We start from the raw sequence: 19,064 nt of genomic DNA, 5'->3' as shown, positions 1-19,064 counted from the left end.
TGATAGAGTTGTAGGAGAATCACTTGAGCCTACAAGTTCAAGGCCAGCCTAGGTAGCATATCAAAACCTATCTAAGAAGTAATAATGTGGAGTAATTAATTAATTTTAAAAGATTTTTGTTTGAGGATTTGAGTCATCGCCTGCTACTAATTTCAAGGTCAGGTTAATGACAGACATTTTACCCAGAGGCCAGATGAGCTTGTTCTATTGTTTGTGTTTTGAGAAGGTTTCTGTGTGTGTCCCTGCTCTGCCTCCTTAGTGCTGGATTAAAGGCATGAGCTCCTACTGCCCGCCATAGTTAGATTCTTAAGATGTGGTCTCACTGTGGTGGATATTGGATTCATAGTTATGTGCTCACACATGGCAATTTAAAGATTTTAATATAAAGTTTTAAAAGGTCTATAATTCATTTGTAATCTGATCTAATAACAAGAGTATTAAGATAGGTACCTTTTATTTTATTTTTCTTCTTGTCCTGAAATTATGAAAGCAGCAACTGACATGTACCTTTTCCTCCCCAACAGGTTATTTCGCTGCACACTGACTAGTGTCCCTCAGACTCAGGCCTTACTGAATAAAGCCAAGCTTCCTTTGGGGCTGCTGCTCCACCCTTTCAAGGATCTAGTGGTATGCTTTTTGTGTGTGTGTTTGTTCTTTGAAACAGGATTCCTCTGTGTGACAGCCCTGGCTGTCTTGAAGCCCTCTTTGTAGACCAGGCTGGCCTGGAACTCACTGAGATCCATGTGCCTGTGCCTCCCGAGTCCTGGGCTTAAAGGTATGAGCCTTCACAGCCAGCCCAGGGGTGTGCTTCTTTAGAGAGAGTAGATGTGGAAATTACCTCTAAGTGGTGAGATATTTTTGCAACAATGTAAGAATGAATGTAAACTCTGTTATGTGACAGAGTTATTTTCTTTTTTAATTTCTAATTCAACTAACATTTTTATTTCAAGTTAAGAACAAGATAACTATTATTGAAAAATTCAAGGGATGCTATGTAGATGGGCAGAACTAAAAAGACAGGCTTACAGGCTTAGTTGTACACACTCTTCCAACACTCGGGACCCAAATGGGAGGATTTTGAGTATTTATCTAAGTTGTAAATTACCATTAAAATAGTTTCCCCTAGCTTCTTGGAGTGAAGTCAACTGCTCTAAGAAGTTGCTGCCTGCACATTTATAAATAAAATAGAAGTTGTTCCATAGTCTAAAAAACTGAAGATCACTTGTGTCCTAATTCTCTAGGACCTAAACACGTGATCACATGCTCTTGAGTACCAGTGTGTGGGTGGTAGGATCTTATTGTTTGATTGGTCGATTTCAGTTGGGGATTACCATGAGGGTCCCACGCATGCTTGACCAGTGCTGCGCACCTGAGGTGGACTACCCAACCCCTTTATTGACTTCCATTTGTCTGCTTGAAGATGCTGTTTGCCGTGTAATAGCCCTGGCTGGCCTGCTGCTTGTTATATAGCTCAGACTGGCCTTGAACTGTTAAGAATCCTCCTGCCTCAGCCTTTAAAGTACTAGAATTAAAGGTATGGGCAACAGTGCTCACTTCCCTTATTGAAGTATTTGATATTAAGACTGAAAACTTTTGTTTTTCTTTTCCTATTATTGTCTGTGTGTGACATAGACATGAGTCCAGTGCATGCAGATGGAGGTGAGAGCAGCTTCACCTTCCTCCCCTACGGACACAGGCTTGCTCTTGTTTCTGCTCTGCTGGGAGCTCTGGGCCAGCTGGCCTAAGATGGTCTAAGTGATTCTCCCGTGTTTCCCTCCTGCCCCACCATAGGATTGGTGGGGTTACAGATGCTTGCCACACCATCCAGTTCTTGACATGGGCTCTAGGAATTAAATGCAGGCCGAAGCTTTTACTGCAAAAAGCTTTTACCTGCTGAGCCAGATCCCTAACCCAGAACTTTTTTTTTTAAGATTTACTTATATATATACTGTTGCTATCTTCAGCCACACCAGAAGAGGGCATCAGATCCCATTACAGATGGTTGAGAGCCACCATGTGGTTGCTGGGAATTGAACTCAGGACTCTGGAAGAGCAGTCAATGCTCTTAACTGCTGAACCATCTCTTCAGCCCCCAGAACTCTTAATATAGATGATAACCCTTAAATGCTTTTTTAAAATGGTTTTTGAGACAGGGTTTCTCACGTAGTCCTGGCTGTCCCGGAACTCACATTCTTACCAGGCTGTCCTAGAATTCACAGAAGTTCTGCCCCCTCCCAAGGGCTGGGATTAAAGGCCTGGGCCACCACCACCCAGCTAATGAATAGGCCTCTTAATAGAAAATTAAAATTTCATAATTTCATTTTTCATTGTTTTAGAATGTACTTTCTTTCCTGGGAGCTGAGACAGGAGGATTATTTGAGTTTAGGAGTTTGAAACTAGCCTGGGCAACATGGTGAGCCCTGTCTAATCAAAAGAGAATGGTGTACCTATTTCCTTCTTCATCTGTCCCTGAAAATACACTGTACTGTGAACACACCGCCTGGGTTCTACAAGTTAGGATGTTTAAAGAAAAGAGTAGTTTTCTGATAGGTGCATTTTCTTGTGGTGTTGTGAGGTTAGTTCTTGCTCTGTAGCCCAGGCTGGCCTCAGACTTGCTGCTGCCCTCCTGCATCTTCTTCTAGCATGGAGGTCCTAAGTACCCACACTTTTTGTACTAGGTTTTGCTCTCAGGAGTCATTTGGAAGGAATGGGTTAACACCTCAGTCTGTTCTTTCAGCAGTTGCCCGTAGTCACCTCCAGTACAATTGTGAGATGCCGGTCATGCAGGACCTACATCAACCCCTTTGTCAACTTTCTGGATCAAAGAAGGTGGAAATGTAACTTATGTTATCGAGTCAATGATGGTATGATTTATTGAAACATTTCTAACATTTGAAACAATAAAAAAAAAAAAAACATTTTTGTTTTGTTTGGGTGGCATTGGCCTTTAATCCCAGAACTCAGAAGGCAAAGACAGGTGAATCTCTGAGTTCAAGGCTAGCTGGTCTAGAGAGTAAGTTCCAGGACAGCCAGGGCTATACAAAGAAACTCAGTCTTGAAAAAAATCAAAGAGGAAAAAAAAAAAAAACCCATATTTGTATTATGTGTGTGTGTGTAGGTCTGAGTCTGATGGATTCAGGTGCCCTTGGAGGCCAGAGGCAGCTGGAGTTACAGGTGGTTGTGAGCTGCCTGTGGGTGACGGGGAGTGAACTGGGGTCCTCTGCAAGAGCAGCGTACACACCGAACGGACGAGCTGTCTCTCCAGCCCCTTAAAACATTTCTAATTTTTATTTGCAATGTAGAGAGAAACCAGACATAAACATCTGAAATGACAAGAGAATCAGGCATGGTGGTTCACCATTTTAATCTCTGTACTCATAAGGTAGAGAGAGACATGTAGGTCTCTGAGTGAGAGACCAGCCTGATCTGCTTAGAGAGACCCTGTCTTGAGAAGGACACTTAGAGATAGATAGCACATGAGCCTCCCAGCCACTAGCAAGTCTGATAGTAATGGTGAAAGCCCATCTCAAAGAAAAGCAGCCCTTTTATTTACTTGGTATACAGATAATCAGTCCTTTCATTCAGATAGCTAACACTAACGTTTTTACACCTTTATACTTAGAAATACATAAATACTTTGGGGCAGACATGGGATAATTATCATTTGAGACCATACTTCACATTTATTACATTGAGCATATAAATGGAATGGTTCATGTGGTTTAAGACTTTTGTTTTATTTTGACTAGTCTCAAATCAGTTAAGGAAGAACTTGCGCTTCCGAAACCTCTTTCTTCCGCCTACGGAGTGCTGGCACTGTAGGTATACGCTGCTGACCCTAGTTACGAGATGCTGGAGGTTGAGCCCAGGACTTCCTCTGTTAGGAACTCTGCCAGCTAAACTATCTCAAGCCAGAAATACTTTTATTTTGAAATTATTTTGTGTGATTTTCCCCGCTAGGATAAAAGAAAACAAGCCCATAGGGTATCGGCTGCTTTCTTTACTCACTGCGTTTGAACAGAGGAGGGTTGGACTAGTTGAAGGCAGTGTGATCAGTAACGGAAGAGGCGTGTTCTCTCAGTAACTACTTTATAATTTATATTTGAGGATATCATATAACCGACAGCACTCTGTTTGAATTCTTAGCACTTGAGAGGCAGAGCCAGGAGGTCATCCTGGATATTATACAGAGAGTTCAAGGTCAACCTGGGCTGCCTCCATACGACGACTCAAAAGGACAGAGAAGGGAAATTTTTAAATGTCTTTCTGGAAGAAATTTCATTAAGAGTTGAGACTTAGCTTAATGTGGTGTCACATGCCTGTAATCTGAGCCCTTGAGGAGGCCAAGGCCAGCCTGGGCTATAGAACAAAACCAAGTATATTTCCTACTTTATAAAAATTCAGGAAACATAGTGTTAACCTTACCTTTACAGTGTAGCTGTAATGCACACATGAAGTTGTGATGAAGGTCGTAGCCCCCTGTATATGAGCTACTCTGAGTACATAACGATTTTACATTGATCGTGGTTGTTGTGATTTATTTGCTATTTTCTTCATCTCGTGTGTGTGTGTGTGTGTGTGTGTGTGTGTGTGTGTGTGTGTGTGTGTGTGTGTTGTGGGTGGGGTGTGTATGTCACAATATGCACTTGGAGGTAAGAGGACAAGTTGGTAGAAATCAGTTTTCTCTGTCTACAATGTGGGTTCCAGGATCAAACTCAGGTTAAGCTTGGCAGCAAGCACCCATACCTGTTGAGCCATCTTGCTGGCCCTTTGTTTGATTTTTGAGACAAGGACTCCCACTATACTCCAGGTTGGCCGGGAATTTATTGCTATGTAGCCTAGTCTGGCATCTAACTTGGTGGTGATCCTCCAGCCTCAGTCTCTCACATGCTGAGATTACAGGCATGCACCGCCTTATGAATTTGTTTGTTTCTTTTTTTGATTCCCCCAGCCTAAGGACTTTAATCTTTAAACAATTTCTGGGAAACTAGGTTCAATGACAGCTAATTCCTAACATACTCTGACATAGTGAATTTTAAGGAGAGGCAGTTGGTATTGTGTGAAGGCAATTGGTGACAATAAAACGTGGCTTTACCCTGACAGAGTTGCACCTTCACTGTCTGGGAGCAGCTTCCTGTGTCAAAGGTCAATGGCTGTACAATTGGGAGATTTTGGAAAACAACTGGCATTTAATGAGTTTTTAACCATCTTTTCGAGCTTGTTTGGAAATAAGGAATTAGACAGGACGTTGGGTGCTGGGGAAAGTCACAGTGATTGCAGTTGTCTGCGAAGCCCCTCTCACTGCCATCTATTGCAGGAGGAGTTTACACAGAACCCTTTTAAAATGTCAGTTGGTTCCTTTAATTTTAGCTTGTATTAAATTGATTACAACACCTAAATTAATAAAAATCAAAATGCAAGGTATTAAATTAATCTTTTTTATTAATAACTTGTTTGTGTTGTACAGTTCCTGAAGAATTCATGTACAACCCTTTAACCAGAGTTTATGGCGAACCTCACAAAAGACCTGAAGTCCAGAATGCTACTATTGAGTTTATGGCTCCTTCAGAGTACATGGTAAGTAAGCTCTCTTTTTCTTTCTTTCTGGAGCAGGGTGTGTTGTTGTTTTGTTTGTTGTTTGTTTGTTTTTGATGTACTATGTAGATGTGGTTGGTCTGGTATTTGCTGGTTAACTGAGGTTAGCTTCAAAGTTCTTATAATTCTGCTTTAGACTTCCAAATAATGTGATTATGGTTGTAATCCATACCCACAGCCATTATACTGAATTTTAAGTAAAATAATATGATAACTTTTAACAAAGTTCTCTTTTTTAGCTGAGAATGTATTTGATCAAGTAGACGTGCTTGCTGAACAAGCCTGATGACCTGGTCCTGGGAGTTTTATTTTCACTTCCATACATGGGCCATGATGTGCATGTATCCACACATACACACATCATATGCATGTGTCATGCACATACACACATGTATGTATGTGTGTAAAGTGTGTGTGAAGTTCTACTGCAATATCTTGTCTATATCAAGAAATTTGCAACATAATATTGGGATCATATTTATATCTCCGTTAAATCAGATTCTGTGCTTTATAAATAATGCTATGTAATCTCAGCATTCAGGAGGTAGAAGCAGGAAGATTAGTTCAAGCCTGAATTACTCTGGAGTTAGGCCTGTGTGAGCTATATAAAATTGTCTTCAAAAAGAAACAAATTGGTTTAGGGATTAAGAGCTTTGGGATTGGAAGAATGACTCAGTAGTTAAAGAGCACTGGTTACTCTTCCAGAGGACCCAGGTTCAATTCCCAGCAACCACATGGAGCTCACAACTCCCTGTAGCTCCATTTCCTGGGGATCTGACACCCTTACACATTCATACATGCAGGCAAAACACCAATGCACATAAAATAAAAATAAAGAAGTCATTAACAAAGTGGGGTAGGGCGAAGAGCTCTTACTGCTCTTGCAGAGGACCTAAGTTCAGTTCCCCGCACTCATGTGGCAGCTCACAATGTCCTGTAACTGTGGTTTCCAGGGATCAGAGGCCCTGTTCTGGCTTCTATGTGCACTGCATGCAAGGAGTGCATGTATGTACATGCAGATACTCACATATATACATAAACTGAAAAACAAAAAGCCCGGGTCTCTTGATTTAGATACTCTCTCACTGAGCCTTGAGTGGTGTATCTAAGCAAAAAGGAATGTGAAAATGATGCTAACAGGGAACACCAGCTCGACTTGTCTAATGAGCATATTTCTTTCTTCTGTGCGCGTGTGTGCATGTAAGCCAAAGATCAGCAGCCTGTGTCAGGCCTCAGGTGCTGTCCATCATGTTTCTGCTTTTGTTTGAAGAGGTTCTCACTATGTAGCTCTGACCTGTCCTGGAACACTTGGGGCCAGACTGGCCTTGAACTCTTAGAGATCACCTGCCTCTGCCTCCTGAGAGAAGCTGGATTTAAGACGTGTATCACTAAGCCAATCACCCTGTTTTTTTGAAAAGGCTCTTTCATTGATGAGGGATCCTCCCCCAGGGATCCTCCTGTCTCTGCTTCCTCAGCCCTGGTTACAAACGCATTCCTCCAACCTAGAGTATTCACATGGGTTCTGGGGATTAAACTTGGATCCTCATGCTTCTGTGGCAGCACTTCAAGTGAGCTGTCTCCCTGTTTAGGGATATATATTATATAGTAATTTTTTTTCAACCTATACGTGAGACTTAGTCTATTTTACTATGTAATCTGTGAGGAGTCAGTCTTATTTTTTTAACTGAATCACTGAAGTTATTGGTAACAGTTCTCTTCCAAGATAAAGAGAAACAGCCCAAGCATGTGCTAGGTGTGGTGCTACACAACTTTAATCCCAGCATTTAAGAGGCAAGGACAAGTAGATCTCTGAGCTCAAAGCCAGCCTGTTCTACATAGGAACTTCTAGGACATCCAGGGCTACATAGAAACCCTGTCTTGAAAAACATTAAAGAAGAAGAGGAGGAAGAGGAAGAGAAAAAGAAGAAATATGCTCAATAGACAAATCAAGTAAACCTAAGTGTATAGGTTATCAAATAATTATGAAGTAAAGCAGTTGTCTTAGTACTGTGTGGATCAAGGCCATAATATTAGTTGCTACAGAGATGGCTCCGGTTGAAAGGCTCTGGTAGATTTCCAGAGGACCCAAATTTGATTCTTAACACCCACATGAGAGCTGACGGCCATCTTGTAACTCCAGTTCTAGGGGCTCCAGCATCCCTCCAGGTTGTGTACACGGTGCACATATATGCAGGCAAAATACCCTGCACATTAAGAGCGTTGCCAACACTGCCGGAAGCCCTGTGAGGGTGTGTGCTCTTTCCTGCCCGGAGAAGTGTCTTCTGAGCTGTGCCAGACACGCTTCTCCTCCTTTAAATTTGAAACAGTATCTTCAACTGAGCAGTTAGTTTTTTCACAGGTCTTTAAGTATGTTCTAAAGGACTGCTTACACAGGCTAGCCTGTGGTAAACGTGAAGTGCGTTTGTACTCAGGGAAGTAGTCCCATCTGCTGCTTCCGCTTAGCCCTTTAGTAATATTCATTTGGTAGTTTTCTTGTATGTGACCCCATTGTGTAAATATTAATTTAATACTCTTGGATATATTTAATTGAACTCTTTTTTTCCCCTCTAGTTACGACCACCACAACCTCCAGTGTACCTCTTTGTATTTGACGTATCTCATAACGCAATAGAAACTGGATACTTGAATTCAGTTTGCCAGAGTTTGTTAGACAATCTGGATCTGTAAGTGTCTTACTCGGTTAATGTGACTGTTCAAAATGAACAGTTGGGTTTTGGAGGTTTGTTTTGTTTGTTTTGTTTTTATTTTGACACAGGGTTTCTCCATGTGGCCCTGGGTGTCCGAGAACTCACTCTGTAGACCAGGTTGGCCTCAAACTCAGAGAGCACCTGCCTCTGTCTCCCGAGTGATGGTATTAAAGGCTGTGACACCCAGTGGTTTGGTTTGGTTGTTTTCTTTTTTTTAAGGACATAATTATGTTCTGAAGGACCAGGTAATGGGTTAGTTTAGGCCTGTGTAAGTGTGAAGAGGACTGTGAGGAGCTCACAGTGCCATCACCGCCATCACCGTCAACTCTCTGCTGGTCTGCTTCATGTAATCCTCTTTCCCACCCCTTTCCACTTGACTCTTTCCTTCCTTTCTTTCTTTTCTTTTCTTTTTTTTTATTTGCTTTTTTCTTTTCTTGTTTTTTCAAAACAGGGTTTCTCTGTGTAACAGACCAGGCTGGCCTTGAACTCACAGAGATCCACTGGCCTCTGCCTCCCTACTAGTGAGACTAAAAGTGTGCACCATCACACCTATCACCACTTGACTCTTTTCAAGCAAATCTCGACCATCATATCATTTTGCCTTTAAAGTGTAAGATACTACTCTGCAGTCAAGGCAGGCCTCAGTCAGTCTGGTCTTACACTTTTAGCAATCTTCCTGCCTCAGATTCCAGAGTGCTGGGGTTATGGACATGAGCTCTGTTCATTATTTTTTTTTTCCTACTCGTCTCAACCAATAGCATCCTAGGCTCACTAGAGTAGAAATTCAAATAGTTTATATGTACTCCATTTGGTTGTCATGGTTCTGTCTCTTAAAAGATCTATGTTTTAAATGTTATAGACGGGTTGGGGATTTAGCTCAGTGGTAGAGCGCTTGCCTAGCAAGTGCAAGACCCTGGGTTCGGTCCCCAGCTCCGAGAAAAAAAAAAAAAGAAAAGGGAAAAAAAAAAAAAAGTACTAGGCTAGATTTCCCACAAACTGAGGGACTCCCTCACGTTGGCCAAGTGCGTTCTGGCTCCTCTTTGAGTTTGTATCTCACAATCTAAGCCGTACATGGGAACCAAGCATGTACAAGGCTGGAAGCCAGTTCCTTTCCTGCTAAGAAATTTGTCCTGTACATTGGGTCCTTTAAAGACACTTTTCTTCCTCTTTGTTCTTAAAGGCACTAAATAATAGAAAAGGTTTATGTAGGGAAGGGAGGGGGGGGATAAAATTAAAAAAAAAAAAGAAAAAAAGGTTTATGTAATTGTTTCAAATACATGTAGCTAAGTTTACATTGCATTTTAATTTTCTTTTTCTAAAATGTATGTGTTTTTTAATGCATGTATGAGGGTTTTGCCTGTGTGTGTGTGTGTGTGTGTGTGTGTGTGTGTGTGTATCACATATGTACCTGGTGTGTGTGCGTGTGTGTGTGTGTGTGTGTGTGTGTGTGTGTGTGTGTGTGTGCGTGTGCGCATCACATATGTGCCTGGTGCCAGAGGAGGTCAGAAGAGAACATTACAGACAGTTGTAAGCTGTCGTGTGGGTGCTGGGAATTGAACTGGGTCCTCTGCAAGAGTAGCCATGCTCTTAACCACTGAGCTATCTCTCCAGCCCACACTGCAGTTTAAAATGCTGTATCATAATTTTTTGAAGCATTTTTTTCCTGTGATGTTGGAGACTGAGCCCAGAGCCTTATCCCAAGGTCTCTACCACTGATCTAAATTCCAAGCCCTAGAGTTCTTTATAAAATAACTTGAATTTGGGCCGAGTTTTGTACATATTTTCCAGGTTTTTTTTAAAAACTCACATACACCAAAAGATTATTTACACCTTCATTGTAGAAGCAGCTGGCTTTAAACGGCTGCAGTTTTGCGGCTTTTGTTGGTTATTTGCTCTTTCCCCCGAGGAGGTTGGTTTCTCAGCAGGTAAACCTTGGCTGCTGTAAACACCTGTGTGTGCTGGGCCTCTCTACTATTACAGCGCGTGCTTACATGTGACACTTAGCGGGGGGGGGGGCGGCGAGAATGAACGTGCACGTGTGTGTGCGTGTGTGTGTGCTGGGCCACTCTACTATTACAGCGCATGCTTACATGTGACACTTAGGGGCGGGGGGAGCGAGAATGAACGTGCACGTGTGTGTGCGTGTGCGTGTGTGTGCGCACGCGTGCGTGTGAACAATGATTAAAACTTTTCTGTGAATTTGTTTCTAGGCTTCCTGGCAACACTAGGACGAAGATCGGTTTCATAACGTTTGATAGCACTATCCATTTCTACAGCCTTCAGGAAGGTCTCTCCCAGCCTCAGATGCTAATAGTTTCAGATATTGACGGTATGTGTTATACTCTAAACTCACTGAACTGTCTGGAGAGTTTTCCCTTTCAGAAGTGTTTGGTGTGTCAGTAATGTGTGATATGACTAGTATAATAAAGAGAAATCTTATATGTGATATGACTCTAGTATAAACCCACTGAATAATAGCCCAGGATAGCCTTAAAGCTGTGTGTACCACAGGGCCAGGCTGAAGGGAAGCCCTGAGTAGAAAGTTACTAGACTGATAGAGTTAATGGAGTCTTTACGTCCAGTCTCATTTTATCAGAAACCAGAAGGGTTATGGAGGAGAAATGATTGCTGAGCAAGGAAACAAGGCCAGCTTGCTGTCAGAGCCTGTGGGAGATGTAGCAGGGTCTCTCCTTTCCTGCCTCAGGGCTGTGGGTGTCGCTGTGTGGGAGAGCTCCTGCCTGTGCCACATAGGCAGCAAAGGAAGTTGATCACTGACACGGGATGCTGAAGCTCGAAATCAGACTCGGGGCCATTCTGTGAGAGGAAATGACTAGAAACGAGTGAGCTTGTGCTGTTTGGAGAAAATTAGGCAAACCAAATATGGCAGCACGTGCTTGTGATCCCAGCACTGGGAGGGAGACTGGAAACTGAGACAGCCTAAGGCCAACCTCAGCTACACTGAGTGCTTGGGCAGCCTGAGGTAAATAACGCCTGTCTCAAAAAAACCAGAAAGAAGTAAATTTAAGGGTTAAAAATATGCCAGACAATGGTGGCGAGCACCTGTAATTCCAGCAGCAGGGATACAGGCAGGAGGATCTCTGACTTCCCACAAGTAACACAGCAGTTAGAGGGAAAAGCAAAAACACATAATTGGTTTTTATCAATATTAAAAGCGTTTACTGGGCTGGCAAGCTGACTCACTAGGTAGAGATGCTTGCTGTGCAAGCCTCATGACCTGGGCTTGACACCTGCAACTGTGTAAGTAGATGGGGAAAACAGAGTCCGTGACCTCTCTTCTGAACTCCAAATGCATGCCGCGCCTCTCCCCATGTTGCACACAGACAAACGTTTGAATAACCTTTGCTGAGAAGCTAGAGAGGCTCAGTGCTCAGTAGTGAGTGTTCGTCAAACATTCATGGATGCTCAACACCACATAAAACTATGTATGGTAAACGTAAGAGTTAAAAGTGTGCTGGTCAGTGATGGCACCTGTAACCCCAGCACTTGGAGGATCATTGACTTCAAGGCCAGCCCAGCTGACTCTACACAGCTAGGTCCAGGCCAGCAGGACCTACAGCGTAAAGCCCTGACTTTTATTTTTTTGTTTTATTTTGTTTTTTAAAAAAGACAGCAGGATTCAAGTTCATCCTCAGCTATATAGAGGGTTCAGAGACAGCCTGGAATAGGTGATACCCTGTCTCAGAAACAAAAATAAACTTTTGATGAGTATGGTAGTGTATACCTGTTATACAAGCCTTTGGGAGGTATCGCAGAAATTCGAAGCCAGCCTGAAGTACATAGTAAGGCCCCGTCTTAAAAGGCTTTGTGGCTGGGATGTCACTAAGTAGTAGAATGCTTCCGTCACATGTGCAGGGCCCTGGATTTAGTCCCTAGAACTGCAAAAGAAAAACAAACCAGTTTATCAGGGAACACTCATATAGGGAGGAAAACAACCTGTAGGGTGGGAAAAACACTTGTAATTATGTATCTGATAATGAACTTTTTTAAAGTGTACTTTTAAAGACACACCAGAAGAGGGCATCGGGTACCATTATAGATGGTTGTTCTTGTTGGGAATTGAACTCAGGACCTCTCTAAGATTGGTCAGTGCTCTTAATCTCTGAACCATCTCTCCAGCCCTTGATAGTGAGTTTTTTAAAAAATTTATTTATTTTGTCCATGAATATGTGCCCCAGGACCAGAAGAGGTCACTGGGTCCCCTGATACTGGAGTTATAGACAGTTGTGAGTTCCTGACATGGATGCTAAGATTTGAACTAGGATCTTCTGGAAGATCAAATGTTCTTAACCTATTGGCCTGTGACTCCAACCCTAATAATGAATTTAATATGGAGAATAAATTCAAAATATATTTTTCTTAGGAATTAAACTTTCCTTTGAAATCGAACTAGGACGAGAACATGTGTGCATGAAGAATTATAAGGAATTTACACATTCATTTATTCACTTATCAAAAAGTAAGGATTTTTATGAAGGTCCTAAAAATTAGTAAAACATTACTGATTTCAGACAAGATCTCATGCACCCTAGGCTGGCCTTGAGTTTTTCTTTTTCTTTTAACAGGGGTTTATAGTGTATACGTGTGGTCTCAGGACTAGGGAGACAGACGCAGAAGCAGAAAGAAGATCTAGGCCAGTTTGGGCTACCTAGTAAGACCCAGTCTCAGAACAAAATGAGGGGCTAAGGAGATAGCTCTGTCAGTAAAGTGCATGCCTTGCAAGCCAATGGACCTGATTCTGCCTCCAGAAATCCATGGAAATCCAGACGTGGTGTGCTTAGAACCCCAAGCTTGAAAGGCAGAGTCAGGCAGATCCCTGGGCCTTGCTGGCCAGGCAGTCTAGCCTAATTGGTCAGCTCCAGGCTAATGAAAGATCTTGTTTCAAAGCAGTGGGAGGGTATTTCTGAAGATGTTACTCAAGGCATGCACAACATGTGGGCATTAAAAAATGAAACAAGGAGCTGGAGAGATGGCTCAGTAATTAAGAGCACTGACTGCTCTTCCAGAGGTCCTGAGTTCAAATCCCAGCAACCACATGGTGGCTCACAACCATCTGTAATAAGATCTGATGCCCTCTTCTGGTGTATCTGAAGACAGCTACAGTGTACTCACATACATAAAATTAATAAATAAATCTTTTAAAAAAAATGAAACAAAAACACTAGCAAACAAGTAAAGAATGGCTATTCTAGGGCTGGAGAGATGACTCAGAGGTTAAGAGCACTGACTGCTGGGGTTGGGGGTTTAGCTCAGTGGTAGAGCGCTTGCCTAGGAAGTGCAAGGCCCTGGGTTCGGTCCCCAGCTCCGGAAAAAAAAAGAAAAAAAAAAAAAAAAAGCACTGACTGCTCTTCCAGAGGTCCTGAGTTCAAATCCCAGTAACCACATGGTGGCTCACAACCATGTATAATCAGGTCTGGTGCCCTTTTCTGGCCTGCAGGCATACATGCAGACAGAAAGCTGTATGATGTATACATAATAAATAAATAAATGTAAAAAAAAAAAAAAGAATGGCTATTCTAAGAGGCTCACCTGCCATCATGGAGTGCCTTATAGTTCACGTGATCCTGTAGTACCTACCATTAGTGGGGCACTGCTAGGCAGTTTCCTTCAGGAAGCAGCATCGTCTGTATGATGAAAATATTAGTAAATTATTATTTCATATAAAAACAAAGCATTGCTGTATGTTCTGTTAAGTGCCTTCAGGCTTATGCCAGGAAGTAGTAGTCTTGGAGCCCCTGAAACTGGAGTTAGAGATGGTAGTTGGCCACGTGGGTGCTGGCAACTGAACCTGTTCTGTCCTCCAGAAGAGCAGCGAGTGGTCTTAACTGCTGATCATCTCTCTAGCTCCACAGCTGTCCTTCTCATGCTAAGAATGTCTTCGGCAAGGCGTAGTAACCACACAGCTTTAATCCTAGTACTTGGGAGGCAGAGGCAGGTGAATCTCTGTGAGTTTTAGGTCAGACTGGTCTACTTTAAGAGTTTCAGGGCTACACAGTAAAATCCTGTCTAAAAAAGTCAAGAGAAAAGATAAATAAATAATTAAGTGAATGCTTCTTCCCTCTTTCAGATGTTTTTATACCGATGCCAGAGAACTTACTAGTAAACTTAAATGAAAGTAAAGAGGTAAGGCGCTTTCCTACCTGCCATGCTTAATTTTAACACTCAATGCGTATTTCTGAAATGAAGTTTGGCTTTTCTTTGATGTTTTAGGCTATGTAGCACTTCCTATCTTCTCTTAGCTTACATTAATTAGATGGACAGTTCTTGAGGTCAGCCTTGTACTGCTTGTTCCTACTGTAAGGCAGCAGGTTCTCTCGTGGAGCTGATGTCGAGTCTCTTCCCTAGGGAAGAGCACCTGGAGTGGCCGGTCCTGCAGGCCAGGCTGTGTGGGAAGAGGGAGGGTTGCTGAAAGACCACTGCTGGTCACTGCGGAAGCACATAGCCAGGCTGCTCTCAGTGCTTTGCTTTTCTGATTCACAGAGTGTCATTGGGTCAGTTCAGAAGAAACTCTTATTACCCGCCTGGAAATTGCCATGACATAATACAGTGAGAGGTGAACAGAATGTGTCTGAAGGGGGGATGTTGTCTACCCTGTACCTACATATATGCCGTAGGGGAACACTTAACTAGCAAGTCTGTGCTCTCCACTGTTGTCAGTGGGGACTGTGCTGGAGCACAACATATTTTCCCCATTAATTCTCTCTTATCTGTACGACCTAACTTAAATAGGCAGTTGGTTCTGACTTTGTTTCTCTTTTGTAGTAATACTACTAGTTGGCATCGTTACTGGATATCTTAGATTTTGCAACAGGAAAGAGTTAAACTCACTTTGGAACATAAAAGAATAAAGTATGAAAAGGTGACAGAGAAAGCCATGTTTCATGGCATTAACATAGATAACTTTCTAAATTGTGATGGTTCTTTTGCATACATTCTGGACTTACAGTCTTGCTGGACTATTGCATGTGCAAGAACTGTAAGGCCCCAGTTTTGATGTCTTGCTTGCCAATTTATAATGTTTACTTAAAATGGCTTTCTTGTCATTGACCAACTTCATTGTTTATTGTAGTGTCCATAGATTCTCAGACCATCATCATGATTCGGTGTCCTGTCTATTGTATTAAATAATGATATATTGTGAAAAAATTTCATTTTAACATTCTTGAGTCTTCTTGCTTATTTCACAAGCTTGTCCAAGATTTACTGAAAACGTTACCGCAAATGTTTACTAAGACGCTGGAGACCCAGAGCGCCTTGGGTCCTGCACTTCAGGCTGCATTTAAGCTGATATCACCAACTGGTGGTCGAATGTCTGTCTTCCAAACACAACTCCCAACGCTTGGTGTCGGAGCCCTGAAATCACGAGAGGAACCCAACCAAAGGTCATCTGCTAAGGTTAGACCACCAGGTGTCTGGCCTGGTCTGTACTGGAACTGTCCCTTCCGCCAGAGAGCTTGTTTTCTGTTTGTTTTCTTTTTCGGCTGTGAGGAGAAGGGGCTGTTAGTAATGAGTGAAGGCTTTCACTTCTGTATCCACACAACTGTCCTATTATTTTCTGTACCTACCTGTGACATCTGTACTTTATTATCTTCAATATTTTAGGCTGTTAGAAATTCAACTTTCCAGAGAAAGTCTGGAAGACTAAGGGAATTAATTTGTTAGGGGCAAAGTGGAACCACAGTGAACGTTGGGAGTGGTCATGATTTGGAGCTGGGCGGTGGTGGTACACACCTTCAATCCCAGCACTAGGAGGGTAGGCGATTGGATCTCTATGAGCTTGAGGCCAGCCTGGTCCATCGAGTGAAGTATTCTAGGACTGCTAGGTATACACAGAGAAACCCTGTTTCAAAAAACCAAAAGCAAATAAAAAAGAAAATGGACACAATTTAGTAGACTTACAGCAAGGGATTTCTTCTGAGCTCCTTTTGTGTAAGAGGATTAGGAGTTTGCATTTCCTAAAAGATAAAAAAAAAAAGCAGGTCTACCTTATAACAGTACCCATGTCATTCCTGGCCGATAAAGAAGTTGCACTTGCGTAACTGATTGCTTACATCCTGTTTCTCTGTAGATGAAAAGAAGGTGCTACTGCCTGCCTCTTAGGGTAGCTGAACAGACTGAACTCAGGCCGTGTAGGGAATCATTAGCATGTCCTCATCAGATGGAGAGTCTCTTAGCCCAAAGTGAAAATAATAGTTGCCTTTGTCTTTAACAATTAAATTAATAATAATTGTTATAAGTAATAGAGGTTTTTCTTTTCTCTCTCTTTTTTTAAGTATTCCTTAATAGTAAACATAAGCCCTCCCTAAGTGCTTTAACCCTGCAGTATAACCTATGTATTTATTTTTTGGTGAATTTAAAAATCTCTTTATGTTCTACAATTAATAGGAAATACACCTGACACCATCCACTGACTTCTATAAGAAGTTAGCCTTGGACTGCTCTGGGCAGCAGGCAGCCGTAGACCTATTCCTTCTCAGTGGACAGTATTCCGATTTGGCTTCTCTAGGTATGTTCTTGCCCCTCCCTCCCTTCCTTTTTTGTCGTTGGGGGTTTGATTTGGGGTTTGTTTGTTTGTTTGTTTGGAGACAAAGCCTCAGGTAGCCTAGGCTGACCTTGAACTTCCTCTGGGTTCCAAGGTGACTTGGTCTCCTGATTGTCCCTCTACCTCCTCTCACATGCTGGATTGCAGACTTGTGCTGTCACTCCCAACAGTGACCTCTATTCAATGTTTTCTTTGTAACAGTGTTCCAAATAGAGAACCAGGTAAAAATAAGCTTTATTCTGTGGGATAGTTAGTCACTGTTGTCACAGGTTTCTTTCTTGTTTTAAATTAATTTATTTATATTTGTATATATGTGGTGTATGTGTAGATCAGAGACAACCCACAGGAGTTGACTCTCCTGGACCTGACGTGGGTCCGGGGATCAGACTCAGGCTGTCTGGCTTGGTAGAAGGCACCTTCACCCATCGAGCCATCACGCTGGCCCAGTTCTCTGTTTATGAAATGGGGTCTTAGTGTTACCCAAATCTTGGCCTCAGTAACCATTCCCACCCCCACCCACAATAACACACCCCAGCCTCTCAAGTAGCTGAAACCATATGCATGTGCCCCCATGCCTGGCCACCTGCTGACCAGTGACTTTATCAGACACTTTAATCTATTGAAACCTGATTCCCTTGTACTCTTGTTTTTAATGTTTTTTTTTTTTTTTTTTTTTTTTTTTTTGATACTTTCTCTATGTACCCCTGACTGTCCTTGAACTCACTCTGTAGACCAGGCTGGCCTTAAACTCAGAGATCCACCTGCCTCTGCCTCCCAAGTGCCAAGTGCAGGGATCAAAGGTGTGCAACGCCACTGCCCAGCTGTTTTGTTTTTGTTTTGTTTTTTATGAGATACTGTCTTTTTTTTTAATACTCTTATTCATAGATCTGTAATGTCTAAAAAGACTCCATTTTTTTAAAGATTTATTTATTTATTATATATAAGTACACTGTAGCTGTCTTCAGACACACCAGAAGAGGGCATCAGATCTCATTACTGGTGTTTGTGAGCCACCATGTGGTTGCTGGGAATTGAGCTCAGGGACTCTGGAAGAGCAGTCAGTGCTCTTAACTGCTGAGCCATCTCTCCAGCCCGAGACAGTGTTATATAGTCGTGGCTATTCCAGAACTCACTATGTAGACTAGGCCAGCCCCAAGTCACAGAGATCTACACTCACGATGTAGACTAGGCCAGCCCCAAGTCACAGAGATCTACTTCTTCTTGCTCCCAAGTGCTGGGAGTAAAATCATACACCATTACCCATGGTGTTCTACTCTTAATTTAGTGTGAGGAGGTAGAGAAATTGCTTGCTATGGCAGTGTTTTAAAGGAGTAGAATATTCTTTTTGGTGGTATTTTGAGTCGTTAGAGAAGAATGTGGGTAGTTACTTTGATGTGGAGTATTAGTAGTTACTATTTTAGAGGATTGTATTGAGAGGCTGAGATTTGAGAGGTGTGTGTGTGTGTGTGTGTGTGTGTGTGTGTGTGTGTGTGTACGTGTACAATATCACCCACATTATGTTGCCCTCATCATCCACCTATAACTCCAGCTTTAGAGAACTTGATGCCTCTGGCCTCTGTAGGTACTAGTACTCATGTGGATAGACCCAACATTCTCTTGCACCTAATTTAAAATAATAAAACTGGAAGTATACGTATAATGTAGTCACACATACACACACAAGTGAATTAAAGGATGACTGAAAGGAGTGTGTTCTCTTGCAGGCTGTATCTCTCGGTACTCAGCAGGCAGTGTGTATTACTATCCATCATACCACCATCAGCACAATCCAGTGCAAGTGCAGAAATTCCAGAAGGAACTCCACAGGTACCTTACTCGCAAGATTGGATTTGAGGCAGTCATGAGGATCCGGTGCACCAAAGGTGGGAACTCTTTTTTTCTTCCATCACAGAGGGTACATGATAAAAATAAATATGCGGGGCTGGAGAGATGGCTCAGCGGTTAAGAGCACTGACTGCTCTTTCAGGGGTCCTGAGTTCAATTCCCAGCAACCACATGGTGGCTCACAACCATCTGTAATGAGATCTGATGCCCTCTTCTGGTGTGTCTGAAGACAGTTACAGCATACTTATATATAATAAATAAATAAATCTTAAAAAAAAAATAAATAGGGTTGGGATTTAGCTCAGTGGTAGAGCGCTTGCCTAGCAAGCACAAGGCCCTGGGTTGGGTCCCCAGCT

The 19,064-nt window shown here is 42.4% G+C and overlaps 1 protein-coding gene across 1 annotated transcript in view; it reads left to right on the top strand.

The window, feature by feature from the left end:
- Sec24a (SEC24 homolog A, COPII coat complex component) overlaps positions 1 to 19,064 on the top strand; it is a 71,039-nt gene that overhangs the window by 26,703 nt on the left and 25,272 nt on the right. The window contains exons 7-15 of the mRNA XM_032914140.1: positions 525 to 627; positions 2,738 to 2,864; positions 5,468 to 5,577; positions 8,167 to 8,279; positions 10,514 to 10,632; positions 14,389 to 14,444; positions 15,510 to 15,716; positions 16,707 to 16,827; positions 18,588 to 18,746. Coding sequence (XP_032770031.1) covers positions 525 to 627; positions 2,738 to 2,864; positions 5,468 to 5,577; positions 8,167 to 8,279; positions 10,514 to 10,632; positions 14,389 to 14,444; positions 15,510 to 15,716; positions 16,707 to 16,827; positions 18,588 to 18,746 — 1,115 coding nt within the window. The remainder of the gene's footprint in view (positions 1 to 524; positions 628 to 2,737; positions 2,865 to 5,467; positions 5,578 to 8,166; positions 8,280 to 10,513; positions 10,633 to 14,388; positions 14,445 to 15,509; positions 15,717 to 16,706; positions 16,828 to 18,587; positions 18,747 to 19,064) is intronic.

This window comes from Rattus rattus, chromosome 9 (genome assembly GCF_011064425.1).
Source record: "Rattus rattus isolate New Zealand chromosome 9, Rrattus_CSIRO_v1, whole genome shotgun sequence".
Classification (NCBI taxonomy): Eukaryota; Metazoa; Chordata; class Mammalia; order Rodentia; family Muridae; genus Rattus; species Rattus rattus.
The sequence above is the reverse complement of the archived record's forward strand: the minus strand, read 5'-3'. Positions and strand labels throughout refer to the sequence as shown.